Source organism: Scyliorhinus canicula, chromosome 9 (genome assembly GCF_902713615.1).
Source record: "Scyliorhinus canicula chromosome 9, sScyCan1.1, whole genome shotgun sequence".
Taxonomy (NCBI): Eukaryota; Metazoa; Chordata; class Chondrichthyes; order Carcharhiniformes; family Scyliorhinidae; genus Scyliorhinus; species Scyliorhinus canicula.
The window spans coordinates 121,451,245-121,469,601 of NC_052154.1; the positions used below are offsets into that span (position 1 = coordinate 121,451,245).

Consider the following 18,357-nt stretch of genomic DNA (forward strand, 5'->3'; position numbering starts at 1 on the left):
ATGGGAGTTTCACAGGAAACTTATGGAAAACTTGAAAGCATTTTGAAAGGGAATGGATGCGGGCCACCTTAGCTTGCTTAATTAAGGCAACAGCAGTAATGGCACGAAAACAAAATGAAGAGAAGCAGGGGGATCATACAACCAATCTGATTCAATTCTAGAGGAAACTCTGATGATCTCAAATTACCCACAGGTTCCTCACATAATACGTTCCTCTGAAATTACTCTTTAATGTGTGAGCCAAGAGGCGAGAACATTTATTTTAGGTGGATTAATAGAACTCAGTGAAATATTGGCGGCACCCCAGGGTCCCAGGAACGATTCCTGGCTTGGGTCACTGTCAGTGCAGAGTCTGCATGTTCTCTCTGTGTCTGCGTGGGTTTCCTCAGGGTGCTCTGGTTTCCTTCCACAAGTCCCGAAAGATGTGCTGTTAGGTAATTTGGATATTCTGAATTCTCTCTCCATGTACCCAAACAGGCGCCGGAATGTGCCGACTAGGGACTTTTCACAGTAACTTCATTGCAGTGTTAATATAAGCCTACTTGTGACAATAAAGATTAAACTATTCGTAACAAAAGCGCCGAAGGGTGTCCCTTCAAAATTGATAGGTTACTTGCAAATTAAAAGTCAAAAAGATATCAAAAAGCTGGGAATTCTGAACGTCGTGCTTAGTTTATCTGGTGTTTGATATTGTTGGTGATATTGAACCATTTAGAAATTAAGCTAGTCATTTGATTTTTGACCTCAATTTCTAGTATTCTTAGAGCAGAATGGTGAAAACAATAGTTTATTTTGAGTTGTCTGGCTCAGACCTTCCCACCCCTGGTTTATAGGTGTCAGGTGGATGGGCAAACATTTTCCAATCCATCCAATTTCTTGTTTGGAGGGGCGGACACGCTAAGCGTATGTATTTATGTTTTTTAAATATGCAAATAGCAAAGATGCACTATTGACGCATTTAAATTTAGCAATGTCCTGAACACCTGCTTGGCCTCTGTTACTATGGCAGTGAGGCAGGGCAGGCCTAAAGTTTTGCATTCAGAAAGCCTCCCAGGCCTACATGCACACGTCGATTTCCATTTTCAGCCAGACATCCTGCGAGGGCCAAGAAACCATCAATTGGCCTCTGGGAATGGGAGATCGCTTGAGATCAGGAGAATATCCTTGCACTAGGTCAGAATCTTCATGTTTTAGGGACGCACCCTATTTCCAAGAAAGCAGAACATTTGAACCACTGCATCTAAACTGGAATTATAGCCTTCAACCTTAAATTTAGACTCATTTGAATTTATGGCATATTTACAATCTTTATTTGTTTTATAGAAGTTAAAATTCAGAATAAAAAAGGTAATCAACAAACTGCCATAAAAAGTTTTAAATTATAATATCATCTCATGGAGCAACTACATTGATATTTCTAAAATTGAGTTCCCTCAAGAAAATATTCACAGGCATTTTATTTGAATTGACATTTATTAGCAGAGATTTAACAGGGTGTGTTCACTACATCCATGAGGTGGTGGGTAGTTTTCAGACACTGTAATATTCGGAACACCAAAGCTCTAAACAGCATAGGCCAGGGTAAGTTTGGGTATGCATTTACACCAACTCCCCCGCCCCCAGCAACCCCCATACTTCTCAAGTGACTGGGACATCCTGCTGAGCCACTGAGGCAAATCAGGTCCTAGGTACAATACCTAATCTACACCCAGTTAGCCAATGTCATCTTAAATGACATTAAATGACATCTTAGCACGGTGGGGTAAACAGCTGGCTTGTAAAGCAGACAAGGCCAGCACTGCAGGTTCAATTCCCGTACCAGCCTCCCTGAACAGGCCCCGGAATGTGGCGACTAGGGGCTTTTCACAGTGACTTCATTTGAAGCCTACTTGTGACAATAAGCGATTTTCATATGGCGAGTGAAACTACAACAATCGTGGTCTCGGTTCCAGTGTACCTAAAGAAAGTGTAAGGCATCAAGGGAAATCAGGTACTGTGCCTGTTTCTGAGCACCCCACAGTGTGCATGTGTCAGAATATGTTTCGTCATATTACCATGTTCAGTCAATATTGTCTGTGGTTCTCTGCCTAGCAGATAGTCCCAACATTCATTAATGTAAGAACCTGATAACAAGGGAACTCCTGTGCCATTTTGGAATGAGATAGTGACCCATTTTGTAACCTGCAAACCTCATGTCAAAGGGGAGCAGAATCCAGAACCATGCCAAAAAAAAACATTGGCCAGATTTTCTACTCTTTTTCTGGCGACGTAGAAAATCCAGCCAATAAATATTAGGGAGGGAAGGGGGAAGAGAAATTTAGCTAATTCAGTTTGTAAATCAGGTTGAGATATCTGGCAGTTGCTAACCCAACCAATATAGACCCAACCCATATTGTAGATAAGATGGATGAGGTAGGAATCTTTTGATTTAAAGTTTCAGTAATGCTACAGGAACAATTTTAAGAATTAGCCAGAAACCATCAAATCTGTCTGAACATCAAGGAGTTTATAGGACCTAAATAATAGTGCTACTGCAAAAAAACTCTGGTGACCTATTCAACCTGTTTGGCCAGGTTACGAACGGAGCTTTGTTGGGAATGGTCTAATCCTGCTCCATATTTCCATTTTTGTATTTCTAACTACACTAAAGTAGCCCCTACTCTACTACTGTGACGTTCCCTGCACAAACCTTTCATAAGTACTTTTCTTCACTATTCCATCTCCACCTAAAGTAGACTGATCCTGTCCTAAATGTGTTTCGCTTTGTCTCCTTAGCTATGGAAAGCTTGGGAAAACTTCATCCCATCTGGTCAGGCCCGGATCTGAACAGAAAAGGCAAGGGTAGCGTGTACTAACTGTAACTTCCAATCTCAAGAAAAGTGCCCAAACCTGAAAAAAAAAATCACACCTGAAGTAGTCAGCAGTCTTTTTACTCATGCATGTTTTCAGAATTTTCTGTTTTTGTTTCAAAGGACAGGGTCCAGCATTTTCCCGCCTGCGGCTGCGGCCAGCCACATGTCCGCTAACCTGGGAACAATCCCAGCAGCAGGAGGTGCTGAAAAGTCCCACCCAAAGTGACAGAGCTCTTGAGGAAATATGAAGCTGAACAGATAGAGAGATGGCTTTGTTAAAGATAAGTCATGTCTGGCTAATCTAGTTCAATTTTGAGGATGTCATCAATAAATTAGTCAAATTATTTCCTCTGACAGGGAGTCAAGAATGTCAGGACATGATAATGAGATTAGTGTCAGAACATTTAGGAGGAAAATCAAGAAGCATCTTTTCCGCACAAAATGATTCGGAAATCTGAAAATCTTTTCCTCAAAAGGCTATGGATGCTGGGATGATGAGAAAAAAATGGGAGCAGACTTGAGGGGTTGAATGTTTTACCTCCCTGTTCTATGATCCTAAAACTAGTGGGTGCTGGTTTTCTTAAAATGTTGCATTTATATTGTCTCCTTTTCCTATTCTTTCTGAAGGTGCTTACTCTCAAATGTCCCTTCCTTATTTTCACACAGTTTCCGTGTGGCTGCAAGTGCCATTCCACGACAAGAGGGTAAAATGGCGACCAGCACTCCAGCTTGTTCCATAACAATCCTTGGAGCCAGTCCCTATAAGCAGCTGAGAACAACCTGGGGGTCATGGTTACAAACTTCCCTCCCTTTGCATTTCACCCTGATGGTGCTGCAGAGTTTTGGAACTTGCTGTGCTGCTCCACAGTAGACATGACCCTATCTCCGACCACTTCCAAATTTAGCAGATCAGCAGAGAGCTCCCTTGAAAAATTTGCTAAATGTTCACTTGAAGAATGTTAAATGGTCTCCATTTTTGGCATCTTGGTTACATGGATCTATAAGCGCAAAGCCGTTAGGAAACAGCAAGCCTACACATTCATGAAATGTTCACAAGAATATCTCATGCAATACTTTGGATGAAGTAGCAGCAACTTTAGGAAACATCAGTGACTCCATCAATATGGGACACAATTCATTGCATGCATTTATATTTGCATTGGCAAGAGTCTAACCGTTTGACTGGCTTGTCCTCCACCAGGTAATTGCCTATCACTGAACCTCTCTTCAACAGAGGCTTTTTGCTGGGGGGGGCCTGAAAATCAAAATTAATCCAGAACAGTTAATCCCAGTAAGTCTGTGGTGGAAAAAGAAAGAAATAACATTATTATCAACAGACAACAATACATAAATAGTCACAGACCAAAAATAAATACTCTCAACATCCCAAAGCTTCTCGAAGACCTATCTACATATATTCAATCAGTCACTTCTTATTTTCTATGGGTACTGATTGTTGCAGAAAGGTTTTGTGCCACCAGAATAATGCCATTTAAAAAAGGACGGAATAGGTCACATCATCCTGGGAAGGAGGGCTGCCTGTGATCATTATTGTTGTTATACAAGTGGTTTTGACAATGTTTGGAAACAACGACATAATGAGGATGACATGAATGTCAAACTCTACCTTGGTGCGGAAACAAGTTGCGTGACATCATCAAGTTCTGCTGCTCTTCAAACAATAGGAGGGACATGGAAGAGAAATCGCCCACAGCTTGCCGGTGTATCTGATCACCAGTCCTTCTTCAAACACAGTTGCCAAAGCAAGAGTTTTAACAAGGCACATTTGGATGAACAATTTTCCCTCAGTCTATGTGCGGCAATAGATTTTTAAAACATTATTCCGCTGAGGTGACAAAGAATTCAGATCAAAATTTGGCATACAAAGCTGAGGAATGGGAGAGTAAATATTTTTTTTCAAAAACCCTGTGCCTCAGTTCTGCCTTTACTATAGTTCACAGATTGGTCATGGAGGTTAACACAACACAAATCCATACCTTCATGTCCCCCTCCCACTGAAAAACAAAGGGAGGACTGTGGAGAATGAGAAAGTCATAGTAACCCTTCAGTGGATTCATGGACACTAACAGCCACACACTGGCTGTTTACACCAGTTTAAAGCTCTCATTCTATTCAAAAAGTGTTTGGTTCTCTGGATTCGAGCATTATTATGCAAGTAAATCCGGGCAGTTGGAATAGGTGTTTGCTTTGGAAAAACATCACAATTTTTAAAATGGTGAGCATCACCATATGACATTGACATGATCAAAGAGTGCAAGAACATGACACCTCTCCAAGCCACTGGCTCAAGGCCAACACTGGCAAATACCTACAAAACAGACTCGTCGACTGGGAATGGTGATGGGACACAGATGAACAATGAAATAAACAGCACAGGGTATAACATACAAAGAAATACCAACATGTAAAGAAAATTGGCCCACTGCTGATAAACATGATGGAGACTCTGGGTTTGTTTTGTCCATTTCAAAATTAGGGCATTGGAGTAAAATACTGCAGATGCTGGAAATCTAAAATAAAAGCAGGAAATTCTGGAAATACTCATCAGGTCAGGAAGCATCTGTGTAGAGTGAAACAGAGCAAATATCTCAGGTTGTTGACCTGAGTTCTAGCACATTTAAGGATACCAGCTTCTAAAACATCTAACGATGGTGACAGCAATGATATTGGGTTTATTTTCCAATCCATCCAAATTTAATTTGGATATCTCGGAATCAATGACCGCCCCCAACACAAATTCCACACGTTCAATTCTCTGGAAACGTTCTCCATTTTAAATCAACGCCCTGTTGATAACATTTCATTAGAATGCCTTTTGGAACTCAGTCTTGACCGTCCATTATCCAATGTATAAAATCTTCTGAATCCTCAATTAGATCCCAGACTGTAATATGTTCTTGAGTTTCCATTATATTGTAGAGAAAATGGGCCTGATTTGAAGTCATTCAAAGTCCACCGACTTACACAGCGTTAAAATCAGACCCAACGTTCTGACTTTACACAGCCTCTGGAGAACCTTTCCTGTTGAAAGCACAACTTGGAAAATTTGACTATGAGCTGTGCACAATTAATTCTGACCATTAGTTTAAATGGCAAGAAAACATACAACGCAAGTACAGAAAGTTACCCCTTGTATCTAAATTGATTCCAATTCATAACTTCTTAACTTTGTCATTGTGCCAAGGATCGACTCTTCGATCTTTGAAATGAGCAGACGCCATTTTAAAGCATTTCTCTCATTTAATGATCGGGATTCTCTGGCCTCACAGACGCATGTTTCCCAACGGCGAGAGGCGGCGTGCCATTCGCTAGCAGTGAGATTCTCTGTTCCTACCACTGTCAATGGGATTTCCCATCGAGGCCACCCCATACCGCTGGGAAACCCACGGACGGGTTGTGCTGCTGGTGGAACCAGAGACTCCCACCACTCTGGAACTGTCCAAACATTCCGTTCAATATCTTATCTGGCTCGGTGTTGAATCTTCTCTAACACCCATGAAAGTTGCCACAGGAGGTTTACAACATTAAGGATGTTATATAAATGTAAATTGTGACTGTTGATAAGAGAATTCTATTGAAAACAGATCAAGATTTTACAGTACCACATGGAAGCTATGCTACAAGCGTGGCAAATTAAAAGAGATATTACACAGTTGTTGACATCAAAAATCTTTATTATCAAAAGCAGCATATTTGGGGATTTCCCTCAAATAATTTTACACATGGAAGTCTTCATTTATAAATCCTTCATCAAAATATGTACACGTTATGCCGTCCTTTGTAATTTAGTATTTTATGCAAATAAAATATAATCTAGTATAGTTTGAAAATTTAATGTGTTATGTCTAGAAATGAATAACATTTTAGCTATTAAATAAACAGCTTTATTTTCATCATATTTGACTGAATCAATTCATCATCACTGAGTGTTGACTGGACCAGTAGACATTGGGAATATGTTAATATACCAACTTTGTTAATGATGGTCGAAGCAGCTAAATCAGTTCTCTCTAATCATGGCGGGGAAGGGTAAAGATATAATTCCGAATTTTAAATATGTAAGATTTATGAGGTAGATTAAAGGATGTTCTTTATGCTGAAAGTCAGAATTTGAGAAAATTATTGCAAGCAGAAAAAAAAGCTGGGAAAAATGACATGCGCTGACCTAAGAGAAGGAACTCGCACTCCCTAGAGTTTGATGCCACAAAGTGCAATAGAGTCATGCTGTGTCAAACATAATTTATGAAAATATTCTCAGTAGATACCCTAGATCTCCAGATCATTTACTATAATACCTATTTGGAGTTAAGTATAATTAGTGCATAGACAGTCTCTACAGAAGGTTCTCAGAACATTCAAATTGTAACTAGCTAGGCAGAGAGCTCAGTCACTGAAAGTGGCTGCTGTGTACACATCTGGAACAAGTTCATCTTTAATGCACTGCTAGGATCTGTTTCACAGCTGAATGCCTGGATCTTAATGATAGGAATAGGCAAACAAATATTCATTAAGATATGCCCTTCATCAGTATAAGGGTGGGAATTAAGTATGTAAGAATTAATTGTTCACCATCTTAAAACTGGAAGTTATAATTTAACAGCTCCAGGATCTATATTAGAAAAATACATCCTCCTCTTTGGAACAACTGGGAGGAAAAAATAATTTTGTTTTCTCCAGGTGTCTTGTGGTTAGCACTGCTGCCTCACAGCGCCAATGAACTGGGTTCAATTCTGGTGGCCTTGGGTGACTGTGCGGAGTATGCTCTTTCTCCCCGTATCTGCGTGAATTTCCTCCGGGTGCACCAGTTTCCTCACACAGTGGGATGCACAGGAGGGTGCATCCAGCCTGATGACTGGGAAATCCTCAGTCAACACAGCTTCATCAGATGTGATAGTTACTGGCAGAGGGGCGGAGGAGCTGCTGCCATCCTCCAGAGCAACCCGAGAGGTGTTCTCAGTTGACATTCAGCTTCTCTACAAGCATGTGACACGTTAGGACCTCCCTGCTCACCATTGATGGACAGCCACCCAGCAGTGAGGTCAGGTGCCTCATCCACCTCACACAGGCAGTGACCGTGGCAGCCTAGCTGAAGGTGCACATTTATCAAGGCTTCCCTGCCTGGTGTCCTTGTCTCCAGGTCTTCACCATTTTCCTCCTTGGGCTGCTCATCAGTGCCATCAGTAGATTCATCCTCCACAGCATCTGAAGTTGCCTCGCAATCCTCGGCCTTCATTCGGTCCCCTTTGCCAGAGCCAGATTGTGAAGAGCGCAGCAGGCAATGACTATTAGTGACATATTCTCTGGAGGATACTGTAGTGCTCTGCCTCATTAGTCTCAGTCCAGGCAACTGAACTGCATCTTCAACAGCCCAATGGTCCTCTCTCCCACTGTCCTTGTGGAGTCGTGACTGTTGTTGCACCTCTCCTCTGCTGCAGTTGTTGTGTGCCAGAATGGAGTCATGAGCCACCTTTTCATGGGATAGCCCTGGTCACCCAGGAGCCCAGGTAGCACAGTGGTTAGCACGGCTGCCTCACGGTGCCAGGGACACTTCCGGCCTTGTGTCACTGTCTGTGTGGAGTTTGTATGTTCTCCCCGTGTCTCCGTGCGTTTGCTCTGGGTGCTCCGGTTTCCTCCCACAGTCTAAAGATGTGCAGGTTAGATGGATTGGCCATGCTAAATTAGCCCTTGGTGTCTAAAGATGTGCAGGTTAGGTTATGGGGTTTCGGGTATTAAGGGGACTGGACATGGGTAGAGTGCTCTTTCGAGGGGTTGGTGCAGACTTGATGAACCGAATGTTCTTCTGCACTGTAGGGATTCCATGATCTTATATGATCCAAACAAGCTGGAGCAATGATCAGCCTTGACACCTGTGTGTGTTGCATGATGTAAGCATCATGTGAGCTACCAGGGTAACGGGAACAAACTTGCAAGATGTATACCTTGTGGTTTCTGGTGACCTGAATGTTCATTGAGTGGAACCCTTTCCGGTTCATGAAGGTTCCCAGGCTCACCTGTAGGTGCCTTCATGACCACATGAGTGTAGTCAATGGCACCCTGAATGCGGGGGAAACCAGCAATCGCGGCAAACCCTCTGCTTCTCTCAGCCTGGCTGACCTCTTCTGGCTGGCAATGAATGAATGTCATGACCCGTCTGAAGAGAGTGGCATTAATTAACTTGACTTAACTGTGGGAAGCAGATTGGGTCACACTACACAGATCCTTCCACTAACCCCAGTGACGCAGAGGCAGAGGGCCACTGTGACCTTCAGAACCACTGGAATAGGTAGGCCATCGTGCAGTTGGATGTGACCTCCGGCCTAATCATCGGGTATATGGTTGTAACAGTGTCTCTAGCGAGGCAGAGCCTTCTTCGTAATGGACCTCGGACATATTGAGGTATTTGGTATGCTGTCTGTTGAGCTAAGAGACTGACAGTGTCTCCTGTGGACACTTCCACCTTGAGTTCCCTGCTGATCCTCACCATCTGTGTCTGTGACTCTCTTCCCACAGGTTGTACCCTGAGACACTGCCTGCCTCCTGCCCCTCTAGGCCCTCTCTTCCTTCTCAGAGGCAGTCGCACCAGCTGGATGTACAATCCCCGTGATCTGAAATGCACAAGTTCTACTTCATACACCTAAGGGTGCAGTCTGCTGAAATCTTCAGACAAAGATCGCAAGGAAAAGTATTCAAAAAGAAAGCTATCCACCCATAGAATGCACCAAAAATGACAGAGAAACCTCTCAAGTCACATAAATGTTGCAGCAAAAAACTTTTAATTTAAAGAGACAGAGTATTTGCTCCAGATGCCTTTTATCCCACCCTCGGATGAGAACTCGAGGAATGTGCATCAGTTGCCTGCTGGTGCGCCAAATGCAAAATCGCACTGACAATGTAAAATTCCTTCCAATTGATAAATGAATGGCCTTGACTGGCCGTTTAAGTATCGGCTGCATGCATCCAACTCCTGATGTGTGCATTAATATTGTCTGTAATATTGCACGCATGTACAATGATGTGGGGATGCTCGTCTGAGTTCAGTTCAGGCTTGTGTCCATTTTGCCATGTTAAATTCTGCCCCTTGTGTTTGTATACAACTTGTTTTTTGCCCTCTGAATTTTTTGTAGTTTCTTGGATCAAAAGTAATCAGCATAAGCAGCAACCACACAACTCTTATCTTCAACACAGCTCTGGTTGGAAAGAAGCAGTGCAAGGTATTCCTACTGGACAATTGCACCAGAATATTATGCATCAGCCCAAAGGTGACAAATATTCAACAATTAATGCTGAATTGTTGAGAAAAACTTTACCAGGACTGTAACCAACCACAGTGTGTAGAGAAAAGGCAAAAATTAAAATAGTTAACTTTTTCTCACCATGCAGACAGCAACTGAGACTGCTGTCGAAAGCAGATAGTGAATCAAAAACGCAATTCAGAATAAGGCTTTGAACACAGAACAGAATGGGGTCACAAGAAATCATCAAACCAGAATGGAAGGATATGCATCCAAGTTTCTTAAAGGGACAGAGTTATGAAGTGAAATTCTTCACTCCCGCAATAAGCATCGTCAATCAAATAATTCCTTGCTACAGTCTTCGCAAACAGAGGTGCAATATCTGTCCTGCCTTGGTATGGTCTATTGCTATGGTACGTTTATTTCAAAACTAGCTGCAACATTGGCACCATTACACCAGTTATTAAGGAAGAATCAGTGTTGGCAATGGAGGGAGCCTCCCGAGTTGTGAAGCATTAGTTGTCAAACCTCTTGGTGCATTTTGATCCAAGGAAACCAATCATACTAACATGTGGGGCGCGATTCTCCGCCCACCCATACCGGGTGGGAGAATAGCGGGAGGGCCTCCCGACATTTTTCACACCCTCCTGTGTGGAGTCTGCACGTCCTCCCCCTGTGTGCGTGGGTTTCCTCCGGATGCTCCGGTTTCCTCCCACAGTCCAAAGATGTGCGGGTTAGGTGGATTGGCCATGATAAATTGCCCGTAGTGTCCTAATAAAAGTCAGGTTAAGGGGGGGTTGTTGGGTTACGGGTACAGGGTGGATATGTGAGTTTGAGTAGGGTGATCATGGCTCGGCACAACATTGAGGGCCGAAGGGCCTGTTCTGTGCTGTACTGTTCTATGTTCTATGTCCTGCTATTCTCCCCCCCCGCCCCACGCCAAACCCACGCCACGAATTGCCACTCGCCGTTTTTTACGGCGAGCGGCGATTCTCCGAGGCCGATGGGCCGAGCGGCCAGGCCTTCACGCTCGTTTCAACACGGCAGCAAACACACCTGCTCGCTGCCGTCGTGAAACGGGCGCCAGATGCCCGTTTGGGGCATCTCGGGGCCCAATTGGCACGGCAGTACCACGGCCGTGCCAAGGGGGGCATAGGCCCACGATTGGTGCCCACCGATCGCGGGCCGTGTGTCCATAACGGACGCACTCTTTTCCCTCCACCGCCCCGCAAGATCAAACCGCCACGTCTTGCGGGGCGGCTGAGGGAAAAGACGGCAACTGCGCATGCGCGGGTTGGCGTTGTCCAACCTGCGCATGCGCAGCCGACATCATCGGCCGCGTCAGCCGGCGTGACGCTTGACGTGCGGCCTTGACGACCTAGCCACGCCCGGGGGGGAGAATCGGCCCCGGGAGTGGGCGTGAAGGCTGCCGTGGGTCACGGCCTGTCCCACGGCAGCCTTTACGATTCTCCGCATTTGCGGAGAATCTCGCCCGTGGTGTTTCCCCTTGCAGTATAGGGGCAATTTAATCCCACATAATGGTAGATGGTTCAGAGCATTCCATCATCTTTGCCTCAATGACCCTTTCTGAAGCTGAACAAAACTCTGCCCAGATTAAGAAGGAGGGCTTAGCAGTTATATTCGGTGTGAAAAAATTCCACTCAGTACGTGTACAGTCGGCGGTTCGACATCGAACCATAGATTATTGGGCCTGTTAAGGAAAGATAAGTCCATACCGCCCATAGCCTCATCAAGGGTGCAGTGTTGGCCCCTGCTATGGGAGGCTTGCAACAATGCATTTCAGCACCAACCCGGGATGCAAATTGCCAATACCGATGCATTAAGTCACCTGCCTCTACTCAAGAGCATTCCACCACCTCTGGTACCCCAGGGGATTCTAGCCCGACACTTTCTAGACACCCTGCTAGTGTCTGCAGGGCATATTTGCAGCTGGACCCAAACATAGAACATAGAACATAGAACATTACAGCGCAGTACAGGCCCTTCGGCCCACGCTGTTGCACCGTCCTGTGAAACCGTTCTAAAGCCCCTCTACACTATTCCCTTATCGTCCATATGCCTATCCAATGACCATTTGAATGCGTTTAGTGTTGGCGAGTCCACTACTGTTGCAGGCAGGGAATTCCACGCCCTTACTACTCTCTGAGTAAAGAACCTACCTCTGACATCTGTCCTATATCTATCTCCCCTCAATTTAAAACTATGTCCCCTCGTGCTGGACATCACCATCCGAGGGAAAAGGCTCTCGATGTCCACCCTATCTTTTTTTTTATAAATGTTTTTATTCAGTTTTCATATTTTATATTGAACAAATTACAAATTGTTAGGAGAGAGAAAAAAAAAACAAACACGCAAAAATTAACATACATATTTACAGGTAAGCATCTTCGTAGTAGTAACTGCGCCCCCCCCCCCCCCCCCCCCACAACATGTTTATTTAGTTTGGTTTTGGGCCTTAGCTAGCCATCGAACCCCCGTAGCGAACCTGTAGCCCCCCCCCCCCTCCCGCTACCTTCCCCCGACTATTCTTCCTCTTGTACATTGGCCACAAATAGGTCCCGGAACAGTTGCATGAATGGCTCCCACGTTCTGTGGAAGCCGTCGTCCGACCCTCGGATGGCAAATTTGATTTTCTCCATTTGGAGAGATTCCGAGAGGTCGGACAGCCAGTCCGCAGCTCTGGGCGGTGCTGCTGACCGCCAGCCAAACAGGATTCTACGGCAGGCGATCAGGGAGGCAAAGGCAAGGGCGTCCGCCCTCCTCCCCAGGAATAGATCTGGCTGTTCTGAAACCCCGAAGACCGCCACTATCGGGCATGGCTCCACCCTCACTCCCACCACTTTGGACATAACCTCGAAGAAGGCTGTCCAGTACTCCACGAGTCTGGGGCAAGACCAGAACGTGTGGGCGTGGTTGGCCGGGCCTCTTTGGCACCGTTCACATCTGTCTTCCACCTCCGGGAAGAACCTACTCATACGGGTTCTTGTTAAGTGGGCTCTATGTACCACTTTTAGTTGCGTCAGGCTGAGCCTTGCGCACGTGGAGGTGGAGTTGACCCTATGCAGTGCTTCGCTCCAGAGTCCCCACCCGATCTCCATCCCCAGGTCGTCCTCCCATTTCCTCCTTGTTGCGTCCAGTACGGTGTCGTCCCTATCTACCAGTCGGTCATACATGTCACTACAGTTCCCTTTCTCTAGGATACTTGCGTCCAGTAGGTCTTCCAGTAGTGTCTGTCGTGGCGGTTGTGGGTACGTCCTTGTCTCCTTTCGTAGGAAGTTTTTGAGCTGCAGGTACCGTAGCTCGTTCCCCCCAGCTAGCTGAAATTTCTCTGTCAGTTCGTCCAGTGTTGCGATCCTGTCGTCCGTGTATAGGTCCCTGACTGTCAGTGTCCCCCCGTCCTGCCTCCACCTTTTGAAGGTGGCGTCGGTCAGTGCTGGTTTGAACCTATGGTTGTTGCAGATGGGAGCCCTGTTCGACATTTTGGTCAGGCCAAGTTGCTGCCGCAGTTGGTTCCAGGATTGGAGGGTGGCTGTCACCACTGGGCTGCTGGAGTGTTTTTTGGGTGGGGATGGGAGTGCTGCCGTGGCAAGGGCCCGGAGGGAGGTTCCCATGCAGGAGGCCTCCTCCGCACGCACCCACTCAGCTTCTGGCTCCTGGATCCATCCCCTTACTCGCTCGGCTGTTGCTGCCCAGTGGTAGAATTGTAGATTCGGGAGGGCTAACCCTCCCCTGGTTTTTGTTTTTTGTAAGACCTTCTTTGGGATCCTAGCATTTTTACCCCCCCCCCCCCCCATACGAACGCCATGATGAGTTTGTCCAGCGCTTTGAAAAAGGCCTTGGGGATGTAGATCGGAATGGATCTAAGCAGGAAGAGGAACCTGGGCAGTACGTTCATTTTGATCGTCTGAACTCTCCCCGCGAGGGAGAGCGGGAGTGTGTTCCATCTTTGCAGGTCCTTTTTAACTTCCTCCGTCAGGCTGGTGAGGTTCCATTTGTGGATCCCTTTTCAGTCATGGGCTATTTGGATCCCCAGGTAGCGGAATTTATGTTGGGCTTGTTTGAACGGCAGCCCCTTTAGTGCTGCCCCCCCCCCCCTTGCGGGTGTACTGGGAAGATCTCACTTTTGCTCATGTTGAGTTTGTAGCCCGAGAAGGCTCCAAACTCTTTCAGGAGCGCGATGATTCCGTCCATGCTGCTTTGTGGGTCCGAGATATAGAGGAGCAGATCATCCGCATAGAGTGAGACTCTGTGCTCTCTACCTCCCCTTCGGATCCCCCTCCAATTTTTTGCTGCCCTGAGCGCGATTGCTAGCGGTTCAATTGCTAGTGCGAACAGCAGCGGGGACAGTGGGCATCCTTGTCTGGGGCCCCTGTGCAGCTGGAAGTATTGGGAGTTGGTATTGTTGGTCTGTACACTCGCCATGGGAGCGTTGTACAGGAGCTTTACCCAAGCGGTGAACCCTGTTCCAAGCCCGAACCGCTCCAGTACCTCTATGAGGTATTTCCACTCGACTCTGTCGAAGGCCTTTTCTGCGTCCAGTGAGACGATCACCTCTTGTGTTCTCTCCCCGGAGGGGGTCATTATCACGTTCAGCAGGCGCCTGATGTTCGCGGTCAGCTGTCTACCTTTGACAAAGCCCGTCTGGTCCTCTGTGACCACCTCAGGTACACAGTCTTCTAGCCTTTTGGCTAGGATTTTGGCGTCTGCATTCAGCAGAGATATGGGTCTGTATGACCCACATTCCGTTGGGTCTTTGTCTTTCTTAGGTATCAGCGAGATTGAGGCCTGTGCTAACGTGGGTGGCAACGTGCCCCTAGCTAGCGAGTCTGTGAACATCTCCCGCAGGTGCGGGGCCAGCGTTGTCGCAAATTTTTTGTAGAAGTCCGCCGGGAATCCGTCCGGTCCCGGCGCCTTCCCCGCCTGCATGGAGCTAATGCTCTCCATGATCTCTCCCAGTGCTAGTGGTGCTTCCAGATCCCGTTTTCTGCCCTCTCCCACAACTGGTATGTTCAGTCCGTCAAGAAACCGGTTCATCCCAGCCTTCCCCGTTGGGGGCTCTGAGGTGTACAGCTCTTGGTAGAAGGCCTTGAAGGTTTTGTTAATCCTCTCTGGTTCTGTTTCCAACGTGCCTCTGGTATCTCTGATTTGCGCAATTTCTCTGCTGGCTGCCTGCTTTCTCAGCTGGTGGGCCAACAGGCGGCTGGCTTTGTCTCCGTGTTCGTATAGGGCCCCGCGTGCCTGGCGGAGTTGGTGTACTGCTTTCCTGGTGGAGAGCAGGTCAAAGTTCCTTTGTAATTCTTTTCTCTCCGCCAGGAGTTCTACAGTCGGGGCCTCGGAGTATTTATGTGTCCACCCTATCTAATCATCTGATCATCTTGTATGCCTCAATTAAGTCCCCTCTTAACCTTCTTCTCTCTAACGAAACAGCTTCAAGTCCTTCAGCCTTTCCTCATATGATCTTGCCTCCATACCAGGCAACATTCTTGTAAATCTCCTCTGTACCCTTTCCAATGCTTCCACATCCTTCCTATAATGAGGCGACCAGAACTGCACACAATACTCCAAATGCAGCCGCACCAGAGTTTTGTACAACTGCAACATGACCTCATGACTCCGAAACTCAATTCCCCTACCAATAAAAGCTAACGCACCGTACGCCTTCTTAACAACCCTCTCAACCTGGCTGGCAACTTTCAGGGATCTATGGACATGGACACCGAGATCTCTCTGCTCGTCCACACTACCAAGAATCTTACCATTAGCCCAGTACTCTGCCTTCCTGTTATTCCTTCCAAAATGAATCACCTCACACTTTTCTGCATTAAACTCCATTTACCACCTGTCAGCCCAGCTCTGCAGCTTATCTATGTCCCTCTGTAACTTGTAACATCCTTCTGCACTGTCCACAACTCCACCGACGTTAGTGTCATCTGCAAATTTACTCACCCATCCTTCTACGCCCTCCTCCAGGTCATTTATTAAAATGACAAACAGCAACATACCCTATTCTTTTGAAGGTCAAATGATTGATACAGTCTGGCTGGCCGTTATGAGAAGTCTGAACAGCTGAGGCCCTACTTCCTTGTCAAGATGAGTTGATAAGTGAAGAATGTGATTCTGTGGGGTTCACGGATGGTAATCCCACCTCAGGCCCCTCCTTTAAGAGCTACACAACGCTCACCCAGGGCAGAAAAAGATGAAGATGTTGTGCAGTTACGTATGGTAGCCAGGCATAGACAAAGCCATTGAAGAACTAGTAAAACAGTGCAACCCCTGGCCAAATCAGCAATCTTTGCGCCTTCCGCCACACTTCACCCCGGGAATGGCCAGGTTGGCCATGGACCAGGGAAGCATTGATTACGCAGGCCCATTCCTGGGTAAGATATAAGTGGCTGTCGGTTCATAAGATGGGGACCACTACCTTGGTGGCCGCGGTAGATGCCATGCTCTGAGCGTTTGTCATTCATGGGCTTCCAGTGTCAATGTTTCGGGCAATGGCACCCCTTTCGCCGACAATGATTTCCAATGTTCTGTGAAAGCAAATGGCGTAAAATGTACAACAATAGCCTCCTAGCACCGGGTGTCGAACGGTCTGGCTGAGAGGGCCATTCAAACTTTCAAGAATGCCATAAAAAAGCAATCGATAAATCACTTCACCAGAGGTTGCCAAATTTTTTATTGTACAACTCAATCCTTCATTTAACCACGGGGCCACACCAGCTGAGCTGCTCATGGGCTGTCAGTTGAGAATCTGATTGGATCTTGTAGTTCCAAATTTGGCGGGGAGGGTGGAGGCACGTCAAGCCTCCCAGAAGAGTCATTAGTCAGAGCAGAGAGGTGATGGATCGTTCCAGGTGGGAGACCTGTTTTTGGTCCAGAATTTCGTTGCCAATTCGCCTTGGTTAGAAGGGTGGGTTGTGGCCCAGTTGGGACTGGTGTTATGTGGTCAATGCTAACAGAAAGACCGTCAAAAAGCACTTGATCACCTGAAAAGTCACGAGGTGGTGACCCACAATGGCAAATCCAGCAAGCATCATGAATACTCGTGCAATGCGGTCCAGCCAAGGGGAGCCAGGGATTCCTGTTTCACTTTGGTCTGTTGCATCTTTTGAGGTCATTGAGCCTAGTTTACCTGTCGCCGAAGTGGGCCCTCCTGAGGAGCAGCGACTGTGGAGCCTGTGGCTGGGCAAGAGGTCTGGGAGGACCCAGAGGTCTGAGAGCACCCAGAAGTCTGAGAAAATCCAGAGGTCTGAGAGGATCCAGAGGTCTCCAAACCGATTGGCTTCTTGACAGACACACTTTCCTTGGTTGTCCTTGTTAACCATTGTAACTTTTGTACAAAGTTTAGAGATAGCATGCTGAGGGACTCAAGGGAGGAGGGATGTGGGAACATGGCCTTTTTAAGGGGGCGGGCTCCATGGACCATGTGACTGGCTCGGGCCCATGTGCAGGAGCGTGCAAATCGCGGCCAATGGGAAGTTTGCGCGGGGCCCTGGGAGCAGGACCCAGGGCAGTGTCGACCAGGGAGCTGAAGTGCTAAGACCTTTGTATTGTGTGCTGTGCCTGTTATCTAACAACCTTCGCATTTCATCACTAAACCTCTTTATTTACTACTGGAAGCCTCCAGTATGTCGCGAGCTCACACAGCATCTTTCAAATTCAGTCAGTCATTTTGATGGAAGAATCTATAATTACTGCAGAGGGCAATAAAGTAAGTTATATACAAACTGAATAATTATTGCCCACAAAACACCTGTCGAAAATTAGATTAATTTTTTTCCCAGGAGTTTCTTGTAATGTCGCTCCTGGAGCTGTGAAATTAAAATAAGTCTTGTTTCAATTCAGTGAGTAATGGATTCCTACATCCTTCATTCCCACCCTTATACTGAAGAGCAGATTTCAAACAATATTTGTTTACCAATACCTTTGCACTAAAATCCAGACATTCAACTGTGAACTGGCGCTTAGAAGTGCTTAAGAGACGAACTTGTACTGGATGTTTGCACACCAGCCACTTTCAGAGGACACTTTTAGAGACAGCAAAGAGTTGGCAGAAACATTAATTTTGGACGTTGCATTCTGGTATCTCACTAACCTTCTAGCAATATAATCAATACTGAAACTATCTACAGCTCTGCATACACCCTTTCTCGTGTATCTGAGAACAGAGGCACTAATGCAGAGGTAGTGATAATGCACTTGACATCAGACTATTATCTTTCCAAACGGAC

The 18,357-nt window shown here is 46.2% G+C and overlaps 1 protein-coding gene across 1 annotated transcript in view; it reads right to left on the reverse strand.

Annotated features, from left to right (window-relative positions):
• cracr2b (calcium release activated channel regulator 2B) overlaps positions 1 to 18,357 on the reverse strand; it is a 175,504-nt gene that overhangs the window by 37,455 nt on the left and 119,692 nt on the right. The window contains 1 exon segment of the mRNA XM_038807477.1: positions 4,028 to 4,107. Within this exon segment, the coding sequence (XP_038663405.1) occupies positions 4,028 to 4,107 (80 nt within the window).